At 37.2% G+C, this 24365-nt stretch overlaps 1 protein-coding gene across 1 annotated transcript; it reads right to left on the bottom strand.

The window, feature by feature from the left end:
* Nucleotides 1–1134: 1134 nt before the first annotated feature.
* LOC130921044 (sodium-dependent phosphate transport protein 2B-like) lies at nt 1135–23208 on the bottom strand. Its single transcript, XM_057844659.1, has 13 exons — nt 22957–23208; nt 19571–19607; nt 19383–19493; nt 17356–17484; nt 17134–17277; nt 16943–17054; nt 11685–11877; nt 11501–11596; nt 11307–11427; nt 11059–11226; nt 10851–10967; nt 2187–2311; nt 1135–2094 (listed from the first exon to the last, which is right to left on the bottom strand). The coding sequence occupies exons 1-13, from the start codon at nt 22978–22980 to the stop codon at nt 1552–1554; spliced, it is 1920 nt and encodes a 639-aa protein (XP_057700642.1). The 5' UTR covers nt 22981–23208; the 3' UTR covers nt 1135–1551.
* Between the last annotated feature and the right edge of the window lie 1157 nt (nt 23209–24365).

Raw genomic sequence — 24365 nt, 5'->3', positions numbered from 1 at the left:
GAAGACAAGGTGAGTAAGGTTATAGGTCAAGGTGAAAAAAAAAAAAAGTTGCATTTTAAAGTGTTCTGTGTGTCTTTATGTAGGTTTGTGTGGGTGGGCGTTAATCATATTGTAATAAAAATTGTAATTTATTTTATTCATTTGTTTTTGAAGTGTTCTTTATTGGTGCTTTTGAATAGTTATTACATCATCTTTTAATTTCTGCACTTGCTCGTTGTCTTTTTTTATATAATAAATTACAAAGAGATAGTGTGCTTTTCAGTGTGAGTGTTGAAATATATGTGGTGAAAAAGGGGGTGGGGGTGGGGGGGCGATTTTGTTGCCTAGGGTACCAAATTGGTCAGGAACGGCCCTGTTGATAATGAAGATGAAAACCTCATTGTTATTATTTTTAGATAAATGCTTCTACCAATTAGAGAAATTTTCATGACTTTATACCGAAAGTTTAGATATTTTGTGTTTTTGCTTATGTTACCTTCTAAATATAAATCTGACGAGAAATTGTACGTATCCTAACTTTAAATTTCACCTGATGCATGTCTGTAAAGTTTTAGTGCGAGGTCGGCACTGATGTTTCTAACAAGAGCTCAAGAGTGCCGTCTGCTGGACATTTTAGACAATGAAAGAATAAACTTTGCTCCTTATAATGCAGGTTTTATTGTTATTCTTAGTCTGTTAGTCTGTTGTTAACTTGTTTTTTTTTTCTTTTTTCCCACACATTTGGTTGGCTTATTTCTTCTTTTTGAACCAGGTGTTTAAAATTGAATGCAACTGTATGCATCAGATAAATTTGTCATTTTCAAAGAAGTCCAATTATGAAACGAGATAAGAATGTGTGTTCTTTAGGATGCCATGTTGACCTGAACAAGATTAACCTGTGCACACCTGTTCCAAACTGTATCGTAACAGCACGTGCTGCTGTTTCGTTATCATCAATCCAAACGACCGCCATACAAAGTCCAGCGCATGTGTGTCGGAGTGTGTCCATATTGATCACTTAATAATCAATTGTATGTGCATCCACATTGCTCATGCACATTGCTCTTTAACGTGAGAGGAAATGTGGATGTTTCTGGGATGTGTTTTATTATTAGAAGCAGGAAATCGATTGATTGACAAGGCTTACGCTGAAAAAGGTTTATTTTAGATGTACATTCATCCAATTTTAAAAATATATTCTTTGAATATAATCACTTTTTATGATTACAAAAACATTTCACACCTTAAAAAGATGTTGATTGAAATCACAGTTTTGTGTTGTTGTTGTTGTTTTTTCATAAAAACATTTACAAGATATCAATAATGGAGGCTGATGAGAATCTAGAAAACAATGAGAGTTGTTGGAAATTGAAAGAATGTTTTAAAGCAGCAAAAAAAAATATCTGGTATTATTTATACTGTAGTAGAGTTAGAGCATTGTCATGCATTTGCTATTATCAGTTCATAGTTATTCCATGGTTCATTTTACATTAAATAATCTAGTGAAGACATAAATAATATAATAATCTTGTGCAATAGTTTGCCTTGTTATATTTGACATGCAAGAAAAACTCAAAATTTGGTCACTGTCTGACTATTTAAATCGATCTTAAAGTCATTTTCCACTTCTTTGTCAGCACACATTGCAGGGTTATCGTACGCTTCTATGTGCCGCTCCTTGTTGCCTTGCCCTTTACTTTCCTCAACGTTACAGCATTTGCAGCAACAGCAACAATTGGCGGTGATTACACCCACCACTTTATCCCAGGGTTCCAGCGAGTGCGCCCAAAGAGGTAAAAAGTCCCAAGAGCGCAACACTGCTGGCAGACAGCCGGGTTTCCTCTTCTGCAGCACGTTGATGATAATGATGATGATGAGAAGGACCACTAATGGGCAGGCCACACCCACTAAGACCTGCCACCCAGCCAGTGACAGGCTAAAGACAAATAGAGGTAGAAGAAAGAAGCAGAAGATGATGTAGACTCCAGCAAACCAGCGGTAGGAGGCCGTGATGTTCCCCAAGCCTTTGGCCAGTCGGATGGGGAATCGGGTGAATGGAATTGGATACCATAGAATAATTCCAGAGATGTTGAAAAGGAAGTGAACCAAGGCAATCTGGAGAAGTCATTAATGGATTTTACTTACACGCGAGTAAATCACTAAAAGACATTCATTGTGGAACATTGTGTTTTTGTAACATGACTGACCTGTAAAGCATTGCCCAGAGTATCTCCTGGACTGGCCATGGCTGCCAAGATGGCTGTGGTGGTGGTGCCAATGTTAGAACCAAGGGACAGTGGATATGCTCTCTGTATGCTGATGACGCCAATACCTATAGGTATGTCAAACAAGGCCATTAGTATTATTCATAATGATATAGACGGGTCGCATCCGTTATACACTGTGCCAGTGAGGTCTGCCCACATGAAGAGGAGTCATTCTCAAACACATGCACGCAGCGATTTAACACCGGATTTAGGTTGAAAGTGTACGAAAGCTTTACCGCATACAAACAGGAAGGATTGTCTCAGGAGTGATTTGTTCGAGGATTCGAGGTACTTATTATATTTTTTGTACCATGCATACATTATGAAACGTGGAAAAAAATCAATGGGGCAAATTAGCCGTCATTGTTCTCAATATTTATGTAAAATAAATGCTAACTGCCCGTTTTCTTTTTTATGCTTTTAACTGTTTTACGTCCATATCTATAAAGAATTCAGGAATTTAAGCATTTATTCACTACAATTTCAATGTAAAAAGCTCTTTATTTTAGTTAAAGCAGCGCCACAGTGACTTAAACACACATTCGACATATTTACGTAAAATAAATGCTAACTGACGTTTTTTTTTGTTTGTTTGTTTTTTTGTTTGTTTTTGCTTTTAACCAAGAATCCAGACTGTTTTACGTCCATATTTATAAAGAATTCAGGGATTTAAGCATTTATTCACAAGAATTTCAACGTTAAAAGCTCTTTGTTGTGGTAAGGCGGCCCACAATTACTTAAAGACTAGCAGCACATTCGACATATTTACGTAATCTAAATGCTAACTGCCCGTATTTTTGCTTTTAACCAAGAATCGAGACTGTTTTTCATCAATATCTATAAAGAATTCAGGGATTTAAGCATTTATTTACAAGAATTTTCAACGTAAAAAGCTCTTGATCTGTGTTTCCACAGATAGGCCCCCTGTTAATCGGCCCCTCGCCCTGTCAATATAATTACGAAGTCTATGAATCAACAGTGGTGGATGAAGTACTCATGTTTCTTTTTACTGTAGTAAAAGTACAGACATTGAGGCAAAAAATTACTTAAAAGTACAAGTATCTAAGAAAAAATATACTCAAGTTAAAAGTACTAAAGTAGAACTTGCTTTAGAATTTACGTTACAAGTAAAAAGTATTTTCTCCCGATGCAAAAATGTGATACTTTATAGATAAAAACAGAGCTCTGAGCCAATATTCCAAGATAGAACCAGAAATTTTATTGACGGCTTAATTTTTTTAAAAACTGTGCAGGATGGAAAAAACAAGCAATAAAATTGATGATTTATTGCAAGCAACTATCAGGTGCATATCCCTACCTATTATACAAGAGTGTGCAGTACCCATCTGAAAGCGTGCTGCTCTCGCTGTTGGTTTTTATTGGTCAATTTCATGTTCCCATGCCTAATCTTGTTCTGCAATTACTCTATAGTTGGATGGGGCCTATTGATTGCGCCGGTGTAGGTGCACAATCTGCCCAGGGGGTCTGCGCCTGCTGATGACGTCACAATAACGCTTGTACGCTTGTTGACGCGTGTAGCAGTCGGGGAATCTGGGAAGTCGGACTTTTCCAACCTCCGACCAGGAAAAATATAATTGGAACGCCACTCAAACTGGGAGATCCTAATCGCGAGGTTGGGGGAAAAAACAGTACCACTTCACGAGTTGCTTTAATCTGACATCACGCGACAAAATGGTACTCAAGACACCGTATTGATGACACAATAATGAAGTTAAATTATATTGTTGATTTTTCACCTCTGTCTTTGTATCATGTTAATTTAAAAAATGAAATAAAATAATTATAATAATAATAATAATAATAAAAGAAAATTAAGTTTGTTTAAGATGCCATTTATTTTTTTCTCATACAGTAAATTAGCTTCATGAATTGATATTTTTTATAAAGCCTTTCAGCAAGGATGTAACTAAAGAAGGCAAAAACAAGGCAATTACAGTGTGTCATGGAACGGTATGACAACTTCTATCACACCTATGCAGATTACACACAACTCTACATTTCTGTGTCCCCACATGATTATACGGTAGTCCCTTAGTCTCCCTGAGTAAATGCATTCATCAAATCAATGAATGGATGTGCCAGAATTTTCTCCAGCTAAATGTGGAGAAGGCAGAAGTGATCATTTTTGGGCCAAAAAAGGAACGGTCAAAGATAAACACGCATCTTAGCACAATGTCACTTACAGCTACAAATCAAGTCAGAACTCTTGGCATAATTATTGACTCAGACCTGAAATTTGATAGCCATATAGAGTCTGTCACTAAATCTGCTCATTACCACCCAAAAAATATAGCAAGAATTAAGGGGCTTCTGACTCAACATGACATTGAAAAACGTATGCATGCATTCATTTTCAGTAGATTGGACTATTACAACCATATATTTACAGGTCTTGATAAAAAGAAAAAAAATCAGTCAGGAAGCTGCAGCTAGTACAGAATGCTACTGCCAGAGTCCTTACAAATACAAGGAAATTGGACCAGTGCATGCATTCATTTTCAGTAAATTGGACTATTGCAACGGTATATTTACAGTTCTTGATGAAAAAAATAAAATCAGTCAGGAAGCTGCAGCTAGAACAGAATGCTGCTGCCAGTTCTTACAAATACAAGGAAATTGGACCACATTACGCTGGTTTTGAAATCGTTACACTTGCTTCCTGTGAGTCAAAGGATAGACTAAAAAATACTACTGCTCGTCTACAAAACACTTAATCGGGGCTAAAAACACTTATCACAGCATATCCATAACTGTCTACATATTTCAAACTCCAAGCTATTTGCTTTTTATTCCTTTTCTGCATTATTTCCATTTCTGATTTCAATTTAATGTGATTTTTATGTATAATTTTATTTCCAGTTTCGATTGCCTTTTTTTAATGTTCTTTTTTTATTTAATGTGATTTTTATGAACTTTATGTAATGTAAAGCACTTTGAATTGCCTTGTGCTGAATTGTGCTAAACAAATAAATTTGCCTTGCCTTGCCTTACATGCAATTTATCTCAACCGTAATTTTTCCTCCACTTTTCGATCGCTTATGAAAAGGCAGGTTTGCAGGCAAGGTTTGCTGGAGGTCAAAATGTCTTTAAATATTCAAAATGAAAACAACTATTTTCGTTATCAACCATCTTCGTTGTTTACATTCGCTTGGAGCACTTTGAGATCACAACTGGGATCATCCGAGTGGGATAAGTACGAATTCCCACCTTCCTCAAATGTGGCAAAAGTGTTCGGATTAGTTTTCTATTGTGTCAATAATGGACGATTTATATGAAGAAAATATTGATTATTCAAAGAAAGGAACATGCAACATCAGTCCTGATGTCAAAAGAAAGGAATAAATAAATAAATAAATATAATAAAAAACAAGCCATAAGACATTTAAAGGGTTGAGTCTGACACAGGGTTAAAAGCCAGGGAATTGTCATGGCCTCAGCCTCTGCTGCAGCATTGCCTCATTGCCTTGAATTATCCCCACCTGTCCTCAGTTCACCTAATCACAGCCCAGCCAATAGCACTGCTTCATTCAGCAATCAACCTGTGTATTTAAAGCAGGGGTGCCCGATCCCGGTCCTCGAGAGCCCCTATCCAGCTTGTTTTCCATGTCTCCCTCCTCTAACACACCTGAATCAACTAATTAGGATCGTTATCATGCTGCTGCAGAGCTTACTGATGAGCTGATCATTTGATTCAGGTGTGTTAAAGGAGGGAGACACGGAAAACAAGCTGGATAGGGGCTCTTCAGGACCGGGATTGGGTACCCCTGATTTAAAGCCTTGATATTCACTTCCACTCTGTCAGACTGTCTGTGAAGCCTGCCTTTTACCTGCCTGCCTAGCTCTCTGAATCTGACTCTCGTTGCAGAATCTGAACCTGCCCGACTGCCGCCTTCTCTCCTGCCCTGGTAACTCGACCTGCCTTCTGCTTTAGAAAACCTGACTACAGCTGTACTGCTGCCGTCTTTTCACCTGCCCTGCCGGTCCTGTCAATAAACTTTTGAAAACGTGACGCATTCGTAGTCCTCCTCTGTCGGGTCCGTGACAGGAAAAAAACAGCATTTTTTAATTGCCACTTTTAAGCGAACACATTACTCCGACTCTCAAGCACACCTGTCACACTTTTAAACAGGCATTTTACAGGACAACACGGCTCTGGGCGTGCATTTGGACTCTTCGGCCAATCATATTGCGAGAGTAACCCAACGTCACTGTCAAGCGCAGGCCCCGTGAGCAGATTGTCCACCCCGCGCGCATAGCGCACCTATACTGGAGGCCTCAATCTATAATATTGTTTTTGATGTTTATACATGATTTGTTTTAAAGATGTCCTGATCACGTCATTTTCAAAGTATCGGAATCGGCAAAAAAATATCGGACAAGCCTTTTTATATATATATATATATATATATATATGTACATATATATATATACATATTAGGGCTGTCAAACGATTAAAATTTTTAATCGAGTTAATTACAGCTTAAAAATTAATTAATCGTAATTAATCGCAATTAATCGCAATTCAAACCACCATGAAATATGCCATATTTTTCTGTAAATTATATATATTCTGTAAAATAAATTGTTGGAATGGAAAGATAAGACACAAGATGGATATATACAGTGGGGTGAACAAGTATTTGATACACTGCCAATGGGAAAATCCATTGGCAGTGTATCAAATACTTGTTCTCCCCACTGTACATTCAACATACGGTACATAAGGACTGTAGTGGGCATTTCACTCTACTGTTATTTAAATCTGTCTATGCTGTCCTCACTCCGAAGCGTCTACTTTTTCCAAAGCTAGACAGCTAGTGAACGACGCCTTAATAATCAGACTTCTTCCTTTTTCATCTGATTTATTAATAAAATAGCCTCAAACCATTGTCCTCTTTAGACCGTCATAAAACTACAAAAAAAAAAAGTACACAAGCATTGCATTAGCAACAAAGTCAGCTTAGCACGCTATACAGCAGGGGTGGGCAAACCGGTCCTCGAGGGCCGCAGTGGGTCCTGGTCTTTGTTCCAGCTGACCCAGCACAGATAGTTTAACCAATGCGGTTTCAGCAGAAATGAGAAGCACCTGACTGCAATCGACTGATTGCACTTGTAAAACAGCAGATTGCTGAAAAGGTGTCCTCTTAATGGGTTGCAACAAAAACCCGCACCCACTGCGGCCCTCTGTGGAATTAATTGCCCACCCCTGCTATACAGGTTCACTAAACATAAACAAAAAATGTCTCACACAAAAAATAGAACATTTCGCTTACTAACATAATATGTACATTCTTTACAACAACCATACTTACGGACAAATCTTGTCCAAGGATCATATAAGCACAACATTACAACGTAGGCGTCAGCCCGAGACGTCGTGCAGCCATATGAACTGGCAAGAAAAAACTAAACCATGTTGCAAAGCGACCACAAGAGTTCGCTGTTGTGCTGCAGCACAAAAAGCCTTGCTGTAAAATTTACCAAAAGGCAGAATACTGTCTGAGCGGGACATGTGCGTTAATTGCGTCAAATATTATAACGTGATTAATTTAAAAAATTAATTACCGCGCGTTAACGCGATAATTTTGACAGCCCTAATATATATATATATATATATATATATATATATATATTTTTTTTTTTTTTTTTTTTTTTAAATTTAAATCGTTTTCTAATTGTATATAATGTTATAGACAAAATGTCTTACACTCATACAGGGTAGTTTAGGCTTAAAGTAGGGCTATCAAATTTATTGCGTTAACGGCGGTAATTATTTTTTCTTAATTAATCACGTTAAATAACGCATGCGCTGCACGACCCACTCACGCATTGTCGCGTTCAATCTATGAAGGCGCCGTTTTACCAATATATAGAGCTAAGCGCAGCGTATAATGAGTAGAGAGAATTTTGACAACCTTTGGAGCCTTTTATTATTTGGCTAAAGCCTTACATTCCCTCGCTCAGCAATTAAAATTAACGTGGGAGGCATTGTGGGGAAGTAAGGTGGTAGTTGATCATTTTCTTAACACCCTATGTTCTTTCCCAACGCAGAGAAGATATATCAATTGGTGCCCCTACACACAGTCATGGTTGCACTTCCCATCATGCATTTGGGTTGAATGGCTGCAGTATCATTTACTGAAAGCTCAACAAATACACTAGATGGCAATATTTAGTCACAATATACAAAGTCACATTTATCCTTTAAGAATTACAAGTCTTTCTATCCGTGGATCCCTCTCACAGAAAGAATGTTAATAATGTAAATGCCATCTTGAAGATTTATTGTCATAATAAACAAATACAGTACTTATGTACTGTATGTTGAATATTCGTCCAAGTTTTATTCATCTTTTTTTTTTAATGCATTGCCAAAATGTATATGATCGGGAAAAATTATCGGGAATGATTGGAATTGAATCGGGAGCAAAAAATAAAAGTAGTCGGATCGGGAAATATCGGGATCGGCAGATACTCAAACTAAAACGATCGGGATCTGATCGGGAGCAAAAAAACATGATCAGAACAACCCTACTTTGTTTTGTTTGTATATGGTTCAATAAAAAAATAAAAATAAAAATAAACTACACCGGTGGCATGAAACCAAAACTATCAATTTACATTGAAAAAAAAAAAAAAAAAAAAAGTAACTTGTAACACAGGCGACAATTTGCTAAGTAGTGGGGTAAAAAGTACAGATACTGTATGTACTGCAAAATGTTGTGAAAAAGTAAAAAGTACCACTTCATATTTGTACTCAAGTAAAGTATAGATACACAATAATGTATTTAAGTACGGTAACAAAGAACTTTTACTTCGTAACATTCCACCATTGATTATATATGTGCTAATGAATCACTTTATAGTCCAATATCCAAATAACATTTGAGGTGCAGAAAACTGTGTTTCTGTGTGTGGATGTACAAACCGGATTCGGATGAAGTTGGGAAATTGTGTAAAATGTAAATAAAAACAAAATACAATGATTTGAAAATCCTTTTCAACCTATATTCAATTGAATACACTACAAAGACAACATATTTAATGCTCAAACTCATAAACTTCATTTTATTTTTCAAATAATAATTAACTTAGAATTTCATGACTGCAACACGTGCAGTAGAAGTTGGGAAAGGGCATGTTTACCACTTCGTAGCATCACCTTTACTTTTAATAACACTCAATAAACGTTTTGAAAGAGAGGAGACTAATTCTCTTTCCCATTCTTGCTTGATGAACCGCTTCAGTTGTTCAACAGTCCAGGGTCTTCTCTGTCGTATTTTACGTTTCACTAATGCACCACACATTTTCAATGGGAGTCAGGTCTGGTCTGCAAGCGGGCCAGGGGAGAACCTGGACTCTTTTACCTTGAAGCCACGCTGTTGTAACACGTGCAGAATGTGGCTTGGCATCATCTTGCTGGGCGTCCATGAAAAAGGTGTCGCTTGGATGGCAGCGTATTTTGCTCCAAAATCTGTATGTACTTTTCAGCATTTATGTTGCCTTCACAGAAATGTAAGTCACCCATTCCATGGGAACTAATGCCCCCCATACCATCACAGATGCAGGCTTTTGAACTTTGCGTTGATAACAGTCTGGATGATCCGCTTCCTCTTTGGTCCAGAGGACACCACGTCCAGTGTTTCCCAAAATAATTTGAAAAGTAGACTCATCAGACCACAAAACACTTTTCCATTGTGGATTAGTCCATTTTACATGAGCTCGGGCCCAGAGAACCTGGCAGCGTTTCTGGATGTTGTTCATAAACGGCTTTTGCTTTGCATGGTAGAGTTTTAACCCGCACTTACTGATGTAGTGACGAACTGTATTTACTGAGAGTGGTTTTCTGAGTTTTCCTGAGCCCATTTGGTGATATCCTTTACACACTCATGTCGGTGTTTTGATGATATTATGGACCGTAGATGTTGAAATCCATAAAATCCTTGCAATTTTGCTTTGAGAAATGTTGTTCTTAAACTGTTCAACTATTTTCTCACGCAGTTGTGGACAAAGTGGTAAACCTCGCCCCATCCTTGCTTGTGAATGATTAGGCATGTTTTGGGAGGCTCCTTTTATGGTACCCACATGTACCCAATTAGCCTGATCACATGTGGGATGTTCCAAATAGGTGTTTGATGAGCTTTTCTCAGCTTTCTCAGTATTTTTTGCCACCTTTCCCAACTTCTACTGGATGTGTTGCAGCCATGAAATTCTAAGTTAATTATTATTTGGCAAAATAAATACAAGTTTATCAGTTTGAACATTAAATATGTTGTCTTTGTAGTGTATTCAATTGAATATGGGTTGAGAAGGATTTTCACATTGTTGTATTTGGTTTTTATTTACATTTTACACAATTTCCCAACTTCAACCGAATCCGGTTTGTATGTAGATTAGGGTGGATTAGGATGACGATATCATTTGTATGTGGTTTGGGTGGATGGACGGACAGACGATTAGGTGAAAGGATGAATGGATAGATGACTGATGCAGGGGGATTATTGACAATGGATGGATGGATGGATGGATTTGTTGGTTGGGTGCACATATGGAATGAATGAACAGATGGAAAAGTGACCTCACCAACAAGTGGAGTAATGGCTGAGGTGAAAACAGAGCTGCTCTGCACGATGAATGTCATTCCAGCTCCCACTAATATTGCAATGTATCCTGTGACCCATCCAAACGGGAATGGGAAATCTGCACACATGCACATACAGTGTTAGCATAATAATACCTTCACCAGTGCAATGTGTTGCACTCTATAAGCAAACCTTGCATATGCACACACCTGTGTTTAGTATTTTCTTAATGATCATGGCCACTTGACCCTTGAGCATGGAGTTGAGCAGCTTGACTATAAGTAGCAGGCAGGAGCACAACACCAGCAGAGAAAGAGCCAGAAGGATGAGACCCACAGCCAGGTCGGACAAATTCACGTCTACAAATAGATGATCACCTGACAACACAAACATAACAGTAAAGATATCATGTCAAGTGTACGTATAGACTGATGACTTTGTGTCACTTCATGCTTACATTTCTTGATGTTGTATGTTTCTGAAATGTTCTTCAATGTAGAGGTGAAGTTGCCATCAGTCCAGCACAGTGAAGGAGAGGTGCAGTTCTCTGGACCAGGAACGGTCACATTTACCGTGCTCTGAAGTTATCCGTAGTTAAAAGAACATTTCAACCAAATGAAACCATGATATTGTGTTAATGGTTGATCCTACCATGTTAGTGTAAGTTTCGCACCACCTCTTGATGAGACTTTTATTCCGGGCTGCTGGATCTCCAGTAGCTATTTCACTTAAGACAGTCTTGTCCAGCTGTCACGGAGGAAAACAGAAAATAATTCATGTATTATTGTCAATGATATTGATAAGAATAGGCAGGCACTTCACGGATGATGCATACCTTTATAATGGACTCTGTGAGGGGATCTGTAATTACATTTAGCAAATCTGGTGCCTCTCCGCTTTGTATCTGGAATGAGTCGATGATGAGTTTGGTGACCACGTACAAGTAGCCAGTGGCGACCTCTAGAGGCAGCAGCACCAGAACTGACAACCAGTTGAAGAAGTCGTGCACTGTGGCCCCTGCAAACGCCCTAAACAGAGTTGAAAAAACAGTTTAGATTAACGCCTTGCAGAATGAACTTTGCTCACTTCTATTGGTAGCAACATAAATTACTGCGTTATTAGTGTATTTCTTGGGGCAATGACTACTGTGTCTGCTTTATGATGCAGCTGATGATTTATTGAGCTCCCACAGCAATAATAAAGACGTTATCGGAGGCATCCTACGGGCACTGTTTAATTGTTACCACAACAAGCAATTTAACCCCTTTCAGGGAGGGTTAGGGTTTATTGCAAACACCCATTGACGGCAATAGACGTCCAATCCATTTCAACTGGGATGGGCAGCATTGTCCTGGATGGAATGATTGCTTCCAGCCCCTCCCATATAAAATAGATTGCACATCGGTTGCTGTCAAAGGTAGCCAAAGCCAATCTGATGTCAAGAGATGTATAAAACAAAACAAATACTCATGAATAAATACATTCATTCATTCATTCATTTTCCATGCCGCTTATTCCTCACGAGGGTCGCGGAGGTGCTGGAACCTATCCCAGCCAACTACGTGAATAAATACAATTTTACATATATATATGGTGGAAAACACAGACAAGGCTGAAAAAGCAGTTGATGCTCTTGCACCCCTCTTTAAGAAAGAAAGAAAGAAAGAAATTGCTGTATTTTAAGCCAAAAGAACTGTTGTGTTTGATAGAACAATATGTCTATATCCTGCCGTAGCAGATTCATGGCGCATTAAGCCCCCGAACTATTTTTAATTTGTCCGTTTTACCCTGAACACCCCCGTTAACAGATGTCGCGCAACCGCTTTTGTTACAACCCAGCCATAAAAAGAAGCCACCACCGGGCGTACCATATTCAATGGACGACGATCTTGGTCAAAAGCATAGCTGTCCTAAACAGCCTGATTCAGAATTCCCTCAAGAATGATGGGAAACAACAACAACAACGACAAAACGCTCATTTTCAACGTATTATTTTTACGGCTGTCAAACGATTAAAATTTTTAATCGAGTTAATCACAGCTTAAAAACTAATGAATCGTAATTAATCGCAATTAAAACCTTCTCTAAAATATGTCATATTTTTTGTAAATTATTGTTGGAATGGAAAGATTAGACACAAGACGGATAAATATATACAACATACTGTACATAAGTACTGTATTTGTTTATTATAAGAATAAATCCACAAATGGCATTTTTAACATTCTTTCTGTTAAAGGGATCCAAGGATAGAAAGACTTGTAGTTCTTAAAAGATAAATGTTATAGTTACAAGTTCTAGTAATTTTATATTAAAACCCATCTTCATGTTTTCGTTTTAATAAAATTTGTAAAATTTTCAGTCAAAAGTAGAGTTAATATAATAAGAATAAGAATAAAATAACAATAATAAGAATAGAGTGACCAAAGTCTGAGTAAGTTTTATGTGTATTTTGCATAGCTATTTTGATTGGGAATGCCAGTTCACTTTGCCTTGTTGTTTAACTGTGTGAGAATAGGGCCTCATTACTACAGACTGAAGTGCTTTTCTTTTTGTGAACATTATATTTTTTGAGGGATAGGAATATTATTTTTGTTGTGCTTTCACTAAATGATACTTATGTTTGTTGTGAAGGAGTTGCCAAAGCTTATGCCAATAAACGGCGCGGTTCAATGAACGCCTATTCAGCTCTTAATAGCATCTTTATAACATATATATCTCAGTACATATCTTACCCAAACTACAACAAGAGACACATCATTGCCACTAAAAGAAAGAAAACTTAAAGAAATATGTGTGGAGCACAAATAGCACAATGCAACAGCATAAACGTCTCACAACTACGAATTCTCCCACTATTAGAAGGAATAACATTAGTATGGAACGGTGCTGCCCCCAAGCGGCCGGTGGCATTCTCTTCACTCTTAATGTGCATAAACGGCGTCATTGTAATCTGTTTGAGGCAATGCGTGAGCGGGTGATTCTGTGCATGCATTAATTGCGTCAAATATTTTAACGTGATTAATTTAAAAATTTAATTGCTGCCAGTTAACGCGATAAATTTGACAGCCCTAATTATTTTAAATGTTACTGGCTGGAATTTTCTACTCTGCTTCTCCACTAGGTAAGACAGAAAAACGTGCGCACTCATAAACGCACAAAAACACAGCTGGAATGCCTGTATGTACGTGCATGGGCTAAGCTACTATGCGAGCATATATATATATACAGTTCCTTGCAAAAGTATTCGGCCCCCTTGAATCTTGCAACCTTTCGCCACATTTCAGGCTTCAAACATAAAGATATGAAATTTAATTTTTTTGTCAAGAATCAACAACAAGTGGGACACAATCGTGAAGTGGAACAACATTTATTGGATAATTTAAACTTTTTTAACAAATAAAAAACTGAAAAGTGGGGCGTGCAATATTATTCGGCCCCTTTACTTTCAGTGCAGCAAACTCACTCCAGAAGTTCAGTGAGGATCTCTGAATGATCCAATGTTGTCCTAAATGACCGATGATGATAAATAGAATCCACCTGTGTGTAATCAAGTCTCCGTATAAATGCACCTGCTCTGTGATAGTCTCAGGGTTCTGTTTAAAGTGCAGAGAGCATTATGAAAACCAAGGAACACACCAGGCAGGTCCGAGATACTGTTGTGGAGAAGTTTAAAGCCGGATTTGGATACAAAAAGATTTCCCAAGCTTTAAACATCTCAAGGAGAACTGTGCAAGCCATCATATTGAAATGGAAGGAGCATCAGACCACTGCAAATCTACCAAGTCCCGGCCGTCCTTCTAAACTTTCTTCTCAAACAAGGAGAAAACTGATCAGAGATGCAGCCAAGAGGCCAATGATCACTCTGGATGAACTGCAGAGATCTACATCTGAGGTGGGAGAGTCTGTCCATAGGACAACAATCAGTCGTACACTGCACAAATCTGGCCTTTATGGAAGAGTGGCAAGAAGAAAGCCATTTCTCAAAGATATCCATAAAAAGTCTCGTTTAAAGTTTGCCACAAGCCACCTGGGAGACACACCAAACATGTGGAAGAAGGTGCTCTGGTCAGATAAAACCAAAATTGAACTTTTTGGCCATAATGCAAAACGATATGTTTGGCGTAAAAGCAACACAGCTCATCACCCTGAACACACCATCCCCACTGTCAAACATGGTGGTGGCAGCATCATGGTTTGGGCCTGCTTTTCTTCAGCAGGGACAGGGAAGATGGTTAAAATTGACGGGAAGATGGATGCAGCCAAATACAGGAACATTCTGGAAGAAAACCTGTTGGTATCTGCACAAGACGTGAGACTGGGACGAAGATTTATCTTCCAACAGGACAATGATCCAAAACATAAAGCCAAATCTACAATGGAATGGTTAAAAAATAAACGTATCCAGGTGTTAGAATGGCCAAGTCAAGGTCCAGACCTGAATCCAATCGAGAATCTGTGGAAAGAGCTGAAGACTGCTGTTCACAAACACTCTCCATCCAACCTCACTGAGCTCGAGCTGTTTTGCAAAGAAGAATGGGCAAGAATGTCAGTCTCTCGATGTGCAAAACTGATAGAAACATACCCCAAGCGACTTGAAGCTGTAATTGGAGCAAAAGGTTGCGCTACAAAGTATTAACGCAAGGGGGCCGAATAATTTTGCACGCCCCACTTTTCAGTTTTTTATTTCTTAAAAAAGTTTAAATTATCCAATAAATTTTGTTCCACTTCACGATTGTGTCCCACTTGTTGTTGATTCTTGAAAAAAAAATTCAAATTTTATATCTTTATGTTTGAAGCCTGAAATGTGGCGAAAGGTTGCAAGGTTCAAGGGGGCCGAATACTTTTGCAAGGCACTGTATATATATATATATATATATATATATTTTTTTTTTTTTTTTAAACACCGCTGAAACAAACTGAAACAAAGAGGAAAAAGTCCAGCGAGACCAAAAAAATGTAAAGAAAATTACAATAAGAATAGCTTTGTTTTTCACATTGGATTATTTTTTTTATGTATATGGCGGAAAACACAGACAGGACTGAAAAAGCAGTTTCTGCTCTTGCTCTCCTCTTTAAAATGAACTGCTGTATTTGAAGCCAAAAGAACTGTTGAGTTTGATGGAACAATATATCTATATGCTGCTACAGCAGTTTCATGGCGCATTAAGCCCCCGAACTATTTTTAATTTGTCCGTTTTACCCTGGAGACCCCCGTTTACAGACACGGCGCAACCGCTTTTGTTACAACCCAGCCATAAAAAGAAGGTTAGTAATTATATTTACCGGTATTATTTGAAATGCCTATCATTTTTAGCTTATAATCATTCATTGATGTCTAATATTTAGTTTTAAAAAAAAAAACGACTTCAGGAAATTATTCACTCTCATATTTTAACGTCACAATGAATAAAATACTGTCTGTAAATAGGTTACGGATATCTACCTCATAACTGTCGCTTAATTGTATTTTTTTTTTGTTACTGCCTCATTTTCCCAGATATTTTAGATGATAAATAATCGATCCAAACAAAGAAAAATCGCGGGGGGAAAAAAAGCGTTTAATAGGGTAAATATTTGAAAATGAAAATCTCGACCACTCCTTGATGTCTGCGATTTCTGCATCTCGACCCTTGTTATGTTACCGTGTTTCACCCATAAAATCCCCCAAAAGTCCGGCTCTGGCCATTCACAGCTGTGTCTTGACACTTGGTGATAAATGCTACACGGAGTTTTTGGATCGAAATGAGGTAAGTACGCGATAGTATCTCGTTAAAATCATTTTTTTTCCAATTTTCAATCTTCAATTCTTCAATCTTCAATCCCCCCCCCCCCCCCCCCCCCCAAAAAAAAAAAAAAAAAACATGCTGTCAACACTAAGACAATTGGATGTCAAATGGGGGCTGCAAAATCTTATCTCGCAGTCCATAATTGGCCCCTGACCCTGAATTTGGCACACATGTCCTTTATACAAAATGCAATGAATACATTTTCTTCAATTCTTCAATCTGGGCATGAATGGGTTAATCAAACAAATGAGTATCCTTTGCCTTAAATGATTTTCTCCAGGGTTTATTTACTTTTAAAAGTTACCTGCGAAAAACACTCCGGTCCCCAGCTTGTGTCATTGCAACTAGTGTGTTGGTGACTGAGGTTCCAATGTTGGTCCCCATAATGATTGGAACAGCCAGTTGAACTGTTAGCACTAGCACACAAAAAGAGAACATACATAGTCGCTATCATCTCCTCACGCATGGATATGTCTCGTGTGCATTTGTGCTCACATCCAGAGGAAACCATGCTGACAACAATGGATGATGAAGTAGATGAGCTCTGAACCAACAAAGTGACCAGGACGCCAATGACCAGACCAGCCAGAGGGTTGGACAAGACAGCATTGTCTTGAAAAATGTCGCCTGCTGCTTTGCCTGCATAGACAAGGTGGATAAAATTTGTTTTGTTACCCAAACGCGCCATAGTGCCATGTCCGATTTTAATATGGTTACCTCCGACAAGTTGGAAGGCTGAGCTGAGGATGTCTAGGGAGCAGATAAACATGTAGAGAAGACCCAGCAACACAGCCAGTTTCGCCACCGACACCAAAACTCTCAGCACCTTCCCTTTGGTGTCAAGTGCTGACAAAAAAAAAGTCATTTTAATAATACTTTAATCCAATCACTTTATGGTTAGTATTATAGCATAGAAATGGCTACAAAATGCAAGCAAACGTGCATTCAAGCTGTAGTATTAGAAATGTTAAAAAAAATGCGTGTGTAAGAAAATACATTTTATTTTTTAATTTTATGGAGATACTGGGACTGAGAAAGAACAAGCCCTAAAAGAAACCCTAAAAATGTTTTGTGTGGCTTTCTAGTTCATGTTCGTTTCAGATCAAGGGCGTAGGTTTGCATAGGGGCGGTAGAGAAACAACACTACCAACTTTTCAGGATGCACAGGTTGTCCCCACCAACTTTGAGCAACCTTATTTGCATTATACAATGACTCAGTTAAATAGGCCATTTAGATTGTCTTCCCATATGTTTTAAAGATATTATTGACCCTACCATTATTAAGTGAATTACAGTACTTCCATTATGTTCAGACTTACATTTACTTTTCACTTGCTGAATGTGCAAGCCCATTTTTCCCCCTCAAACACACGTTTGATTGGCTGATGACTTTTTTGTTTTTTTCATTGCAAGACAAATAAATAAAGATATTATTACCAGAGCATTTGTAATTGCAATCATTTTCTGGGACAAATTGAGCATTATCTGACAGAATTGCAGGGGTGCCAATACTTTTGGCCAGCAGTGTAGCTCTGACCTCCGTTCACCGAATTTATTTGGTATTAGTAATATCCCGTCCCCAGCAGTGCTGTTATAGTGTCCCTAACAATATTGAGACTAGTGCTGCAACGATTAATCAAATAACTCGAGTATTCGATTAGAAAAAAAGATTCGAATTAAATTTTGCTGCTTCGAGTATTCGTTTAATTAAAGTGGCGTTCTAATGATTTATTTAGTTTTATTGATTTGTGTGGATACACTGCCTTCTAGTCTGCCTTATTTCACATGGCTGAATCCAGGTGCTCCCTGTTAAGAACAACATTAGCTAAGTTTTTGTTTAGCTAATGTTTTTTTTAATGCATTCCTAACTTAGCCTATTTTTGTGGGAATATATGTCTGTACCATTTGTTAAGAGCATTGTAAAAAAGATATTTTATAGCATTTAAACTAGATCCTCATTATTTTTTTTTTTTATACCGTTTGAGGCTCAGTTCAGGTAATTCTTCATGTTCCTTATCCGATTACTCGATTATTTGAACTAATGGTTCATCGATTAATCGACTATTAAAATAATCGATAGCTGCAGCCCTAATTGAGACCAAACCCACGCCCTTGCTTTAGATGAATTTCTGCCACCCAAATAAGAAATAATTTATCATTGCCTGCCATTGACGGTGATAAGACGTCCAATCCATTTTGACTGGGAGAGCTGCAAGCGATAATTCTCTACCAGCCCCTTTCAGTTCAACTCTTCAACTAACTGCTACAACACATACTTAGTGAATACTATACATCTATCACTGTCAATAGCAGCCAATGAGTAATGTTGCACTAGCATCATTAACATTATCTTTTTGTGTTATCATACCGCTGTATTAATCAGGTTGACTTTTTTTTTTTTTTTTTTTGTGAAGTCAGTGCATTTGTTGTACATGCCGTTGGTATCTATGTTGATGCTGATCCCAGGCTTTGTCTGTGCTCACACTTGGTAATCATTAACAGAAACTTATCAACATATATTTATTTTGAGCTTATCATTAATTCACCATTATAAGATACCACATCTTCCCGGGACATACACCCAATGTGCTCCAGTACACAGTGCTGCTTAATCTATGACATAATAACAAAAGTGGACGGTGATAGTAGTAAAATTGCATACTTGAATGTTGGTTGACGCCTCGTTTTGGCATGATGCCATCCACTATAATTGATGTAATCTTGACATTAACAGTCCTTCTTACCTGACCATGGAACCCCTGTGTCTTTCAGCTCAGGCAGATCCCAAGGGTCATCCTCTTCTGGCTGCCCATCCACCAGTGCCAGGGTGGAGTGTCCAAGACTCCCTTTTTGCTCTATTTTCACATTTACAGGATAATTACTAATTTGATTACATCCCTTGGTTGCATATGTGTCCTATTCGAAAACTGACCTTTGATGTCATTTCTTTCATCGTGATCCTCTGATGGCTGATAATGACATTGTTGATAATTAAGGGTGTGCCAAAAAATCGATTATTAAATGCATCGCGATTCGACACGTGACGATTCGATTACGATTCATAAATGTTCACAAACGATGATTTTCCCTAATAACTTTATGACAGTCACGAGTAGCAGAACGAGATTCAAGACATGTCTGCCGCCCGGACACGTTTGATGGACGCACGCACGCACGCACAACGTTATGATAGTTGCAGCTGGTTACTGACCCAGAGATTTACTCCTTTTCAAAAGACTTGAAAATAAATTTGTGTATGAGACAGGCAGGGACCTGGCGGTCGCTCTTCTGAGCACAAGTTATTTTTTAGAGCAAAAGGGGAGAGAGGTAGTTTGTTGCTCCTTGCCTTTCAGTTTCTCAGCAGTAGGTTCAAGTCTTGTTAATTGAAAAATGTCCCTAGTGTGTCGCTACGTCCCGTGTGAGAATTGAGTACACGAACCCTCTTGTACTGTTTAGCCTTTATTGTTGTTGATTTTGATATGTTACTAGTTAGTTCCGAGCACTATGCTAATTAGCGACTTCGCTTACACAGGGTGACCAAACGTCCTCTTTTGCTTGGACAAGTCCTCTTACTATGTGCGCTGCGGAGCGTCCGGCCAGGTTTCATAAGTTAATGAAAATGTCCGTTTTTTATGATTTTTCACAGGACCAATTTGAAGAGAATACCTCCGGCCGCTAGGGGGCAGCGCCTGTCTGCGTTGACATGGCTCCTACTAGTAAGGGCGGGAGAAGGAATAGATCTTCTTGTTTTTTGTTGGCAGTTTACCTTTTATTTAATGGGGAATTACCACCATCTACTGACGGTTGACGGTTTGGTGAAAGATCAGACTACAGTAAGGAATTCAATAAGGAGTTTTAAGACGTGGCTCCAAACACCTTTCCGTAAGTTTATCTTCTGTTAATGTCGATCACGTGTCTTCTGTTGTATATTGGGCTATACGTGTACACAGAAATGCAGTATATTTTATGAGTCTTTTTTTTTTTTTTTAACGATACATATGTATATAATGGCAACTGTTGACTTCTGTCGGAGATTTGTACTGGAGTAATGTGTAAAATCCCGTTTGGTGTCACATCGTTGCTCTGCCGATGATTGTAAACTTTTATAGCGGCGCTAGGCATTATGGGCAATGTAGTTTAATTTTGAACTGCTGCGTTTGGAAACATGTTGGTTAAAAAAAGCTTTCAGTTTTTCAGTTTATTTTGGATATTGTTTGCGTACAATCTAGAACATTGAATGAGAATAAAAACTAGGTGGGTATAACAATTTGTCAATGACAATTGTCGTGATGGTAATTTATAAAAATTATAATATTATAAAAAAGTTGGCACATAGCCTACTGTGTGTGTGTATTGACTGGACTACATTTCCATGGATCTACATATATATATATATATATATATATATATATATATATATATATATATATATATATATATATATATATATATATATATATATATATATATATATATATATATATATATGTATATATATATATATATATATAGTTTTTTTTTTAATTCTTATTCGGGTTTTTTTTTTTTTTTTTTTTTTACTGTTTGATTATTTTTTAAGGAAGGATAAAGCCTGTTGAGTAAGCAGTTTAGTAAAAAAAAATATTTCCATATAGTATACAATATATACTTTATGGCAATAGGCCTATGTTTTTTTTTGTTTTTGTTTTTGTTTTTTTTAAATAAAACTGATTTTTTTCTATCCAGACGGAGGAGGCACTCTTTAAATATATTGAAGTGCTATAGTAGGCATCTTTGAGTGAACTTTGAGTAAAATTCACGTATCTCGAGTCCGGGGCGAGTGTCCTCTTTTTTGGAAATCAAAATATGGTCACCCTAGCTAACATGTATTTCCATGTCAAGTTGTGCGTTGTTTGGTGGTGTACAAAAGTTATTCCAGATGCAGAACGTTTAAAACCACCATTACGTACAGCAAAAACACTACAAACATGCAAAATGGCACAGAAAACTGTGAAAACAAAGTATATTGTTTAAAAGAAGTCTTATTTCTAAAGACAATTTGTCTGTTTCCAGAAAATATGGATTTCATTCCATCAGTGTAAATGTAATTGTATTGTTGAGAGAAATAAGTACTGCCTTTGAAACAGCTAATGTTTTTGCCCCTACTTGTGAAAAAGAGCATCACAAGGTCAGCTGTGTGTTGTATAGGCATGTTGAGAAATTTTTTAAACCTTTAGAATGGTTAATGTTTTTGCACTTTCTTGTTTTTAATTTAAAAAAAAATAAAAATAAAAAAAAAAAAAAGCTTTTTGTTGTATGGACATGTTTCCATCGTTCCTGTTGAACCATTAGGATATTTTAGATAAATAATGGACATAAATTTATAGCTACTTTTTTAATTAGCAATGTAAATCGAATGCAATCGAATCGAATCGTGGGGTGCCTAAGATAACACACCCCAAATGATAATCATGTTGCTCAAAAAATTCTAATATGCTATTTCTTATAACACTGACATTGTTATTCTTGATGCTCTAATGGCAAATAGTTTACTTTTTGATAGTTCTAAAACACACATCAGTTGTATCACACACATTTACCCACTCACATGCCACAAGGTATTGATCAGTCATGTGGTGTCATCAAGACCACAGTAAAATTCCATTAGCACATCACTATCACTATATCACGACACGGAAATAAAGCTGAATTGATTTTCGTAGGTTTATTTTTTTTTTTTTAATTTTTTTTTTTATGTAGTATAATGTTGAATTCAAGAACACACAGTAATCTTTAATAATGCTATTTAAAATGTAAATAATTTTGTTTAAACAGATTTAAATCTGCTTAAATTGTTCTTGATAATGCAATGTACTAACAATTAAATTTTTGGTAATAGTAAGGATGTTTATATAGATGCGTGTTCATACTTTTATCATTTTGTCTCATGATGTGGGATCATATTTATTTTATGTTGAAATGTATTATTAGTTTACTGAAGGGAACCTGTTTGAGGATTCTGCACATATTGCAACACTCCTCTCAAAAGACTTGCATTTGCTTCACTTTGTTCAATTTATGATGGTCAGATGGTCTTATCCTCACAACCCCCCCCAAAAAACTTAAAATGTTTGTGTTTAAAATTAAATATATGATATTCATGTTATGAGTTGGTAGGACAGATTATATCGTGGAAGTTTCTGGCAATTTACCAAATGTAAAATTGAAGAGTTTGAATTAGACATTTGGTTAAATAAATAAATATTGAAATTGGATAAAAAGAACATTCCCTTCAACGCCTATACAAAAATTGAAAAGTATAAATAGTCATCCTCTTACCCCAGGTGGCTTGAGTGCATCCATTGTTCCCTGTCTGCTTCCTTGAGATTGTCAAATGCTGTGTCCCAGCAGGTGGAGTGCGAAGGTGACGGAGGGTCGGCAGACACCTTTACATTGCTGAGTGCTTTCAGAGATAAGATGAACACACCTTTCTCGGTCCCTCATGAATTTCTTGTAATCTGTGCTCTAGCGCGTGTTGCAATCTGACTCACATTATTGTACCAAACAGTAAAGGAACCACTATCTGGCAATTCTACCATGTGGCTGATTGACAAACTGTATGTGCATTTGACCATTGTGGCACATTATTGATTGTAAAATAGAGTTGCCTATTGGTCAACGTCACATTGTGCTAATTTTAGACTTTAAGTTAAAAAGGAAGGAAAGAGACAGTTGCACTCAAAACATTGTTTAGATTAAAGCTTTTTTAAAACAAAACAAAAAAAAGTAAATAAATAGAGCAAAAGAATTATTAATGGCATCTGTGTGCTAACACAGATTTCTTTAACTGCATGGAATTTTTTTTTATCAGTGTGCATGAAGGTAATCCTTCATTTCTTCTGGTTGAGTCTTTCGTTATTTGTTATGTAATGTCCATATTTTTTAATTTTCTCCAACTGTGTTTTATTTTGTATTTTACATGTGTTATAAATGTACAGTTCAACTGCTTTCACATGTGCTTCAAGAATCTAATTGCTTGGACGTAACTGGATCTGATTAGATGCTTTGGCCTTATGTGTTGAATTTGTACAAACTTCTTTGGTTGATGTGAATTAATTCCATGAGTTTTCCAAACACTGTGTAAGAGCAGCATCTAGGTGTCATACTATGCAATTGCAAATTTTAATTTTAATTCCAAGTACCGGTAGCTGCCAAAATCTGATTTCAAAAAAACTTTACATTTTCGGAATGTTCATGTGAAAGAAGGGTCGACGTGATAATCACTTGTTTCCTATATTATCAAGCTTTTAAATATTTTTACCAAACAAAATTATGTGGTTTAGGAGCTGTTAATATAGGGTGATAAGTGATGAAAACACCAGCCTCGGAATCGAGAGGTTCAAACCTAAACTCTGGCCTTCCTGTATGGAGTAAACATAGTGCTTGAGGGTATTTTTCGGGCTTCTTGGGTCTCCTTTTTAATTAATTCATTGGAAAGAATTATCACTGGCAGCCCAATCAAGTCAAATGAAACGTGATCACTCAATGCCAACCTTCCCAGTTTAAATAGATTTAATGTCTATAACTCTCAATGGCACTGAACGACTTAAGGGTTACAAAAAGCCCAAAAATATTCCAAAGGAATATGGATATTGCAATATGTATGTCTATATGGCGGAAAACACAAAACTGTTGTGTTTGATAGAACATTGTGTCTATATGCTGTCATAGCAATTTCATGGCGCATT

The sequence above is a fragment of the Corythoichthys intestinalis genome, chromosome 8, assembly GCF_030265065.1.
Source record: "Corythoichthys intestinalis isolate RoL2023-P3 chromosome 8, ASM3026506v1, whole genome shotgun sequence".
Classification (NCBI taxonomy): Eukaryota; Metazoa; Chordata; class Actinopteri; order Syngnathiformes; family Syngnathidae; genus Corythoichthys; species Corythoichthys intestinalis.
Note: the sequence above shows the minus strand (reverse complement) of the source record. Positions and strands in the feature narration are given on the sequence as shown.

Excerpts from the sequence above, each read along its gene's own strand:
- LOC130921044 (XM_057844659.1), bottom strand. The coding sequence starts at position 22,980 with ATGGATGCACTCAAGCCACCTGGG. Across the intron at positions 11,878-16,942 it reads GACCGGAGTGTTTTTCGCAG|GGCGTTTGCAGGGGCCACAG; the intron begins GTAACTTTTAAA and ends AACTCTGTTTAG. Across the intron at positions 11,597-11,684 it reads TCACAGAGTCCATTATAAAG|CTGGACAAGACTGTCTTAAG; the intron begins GTATGCATCATC and ends CCTCCGTGACAG.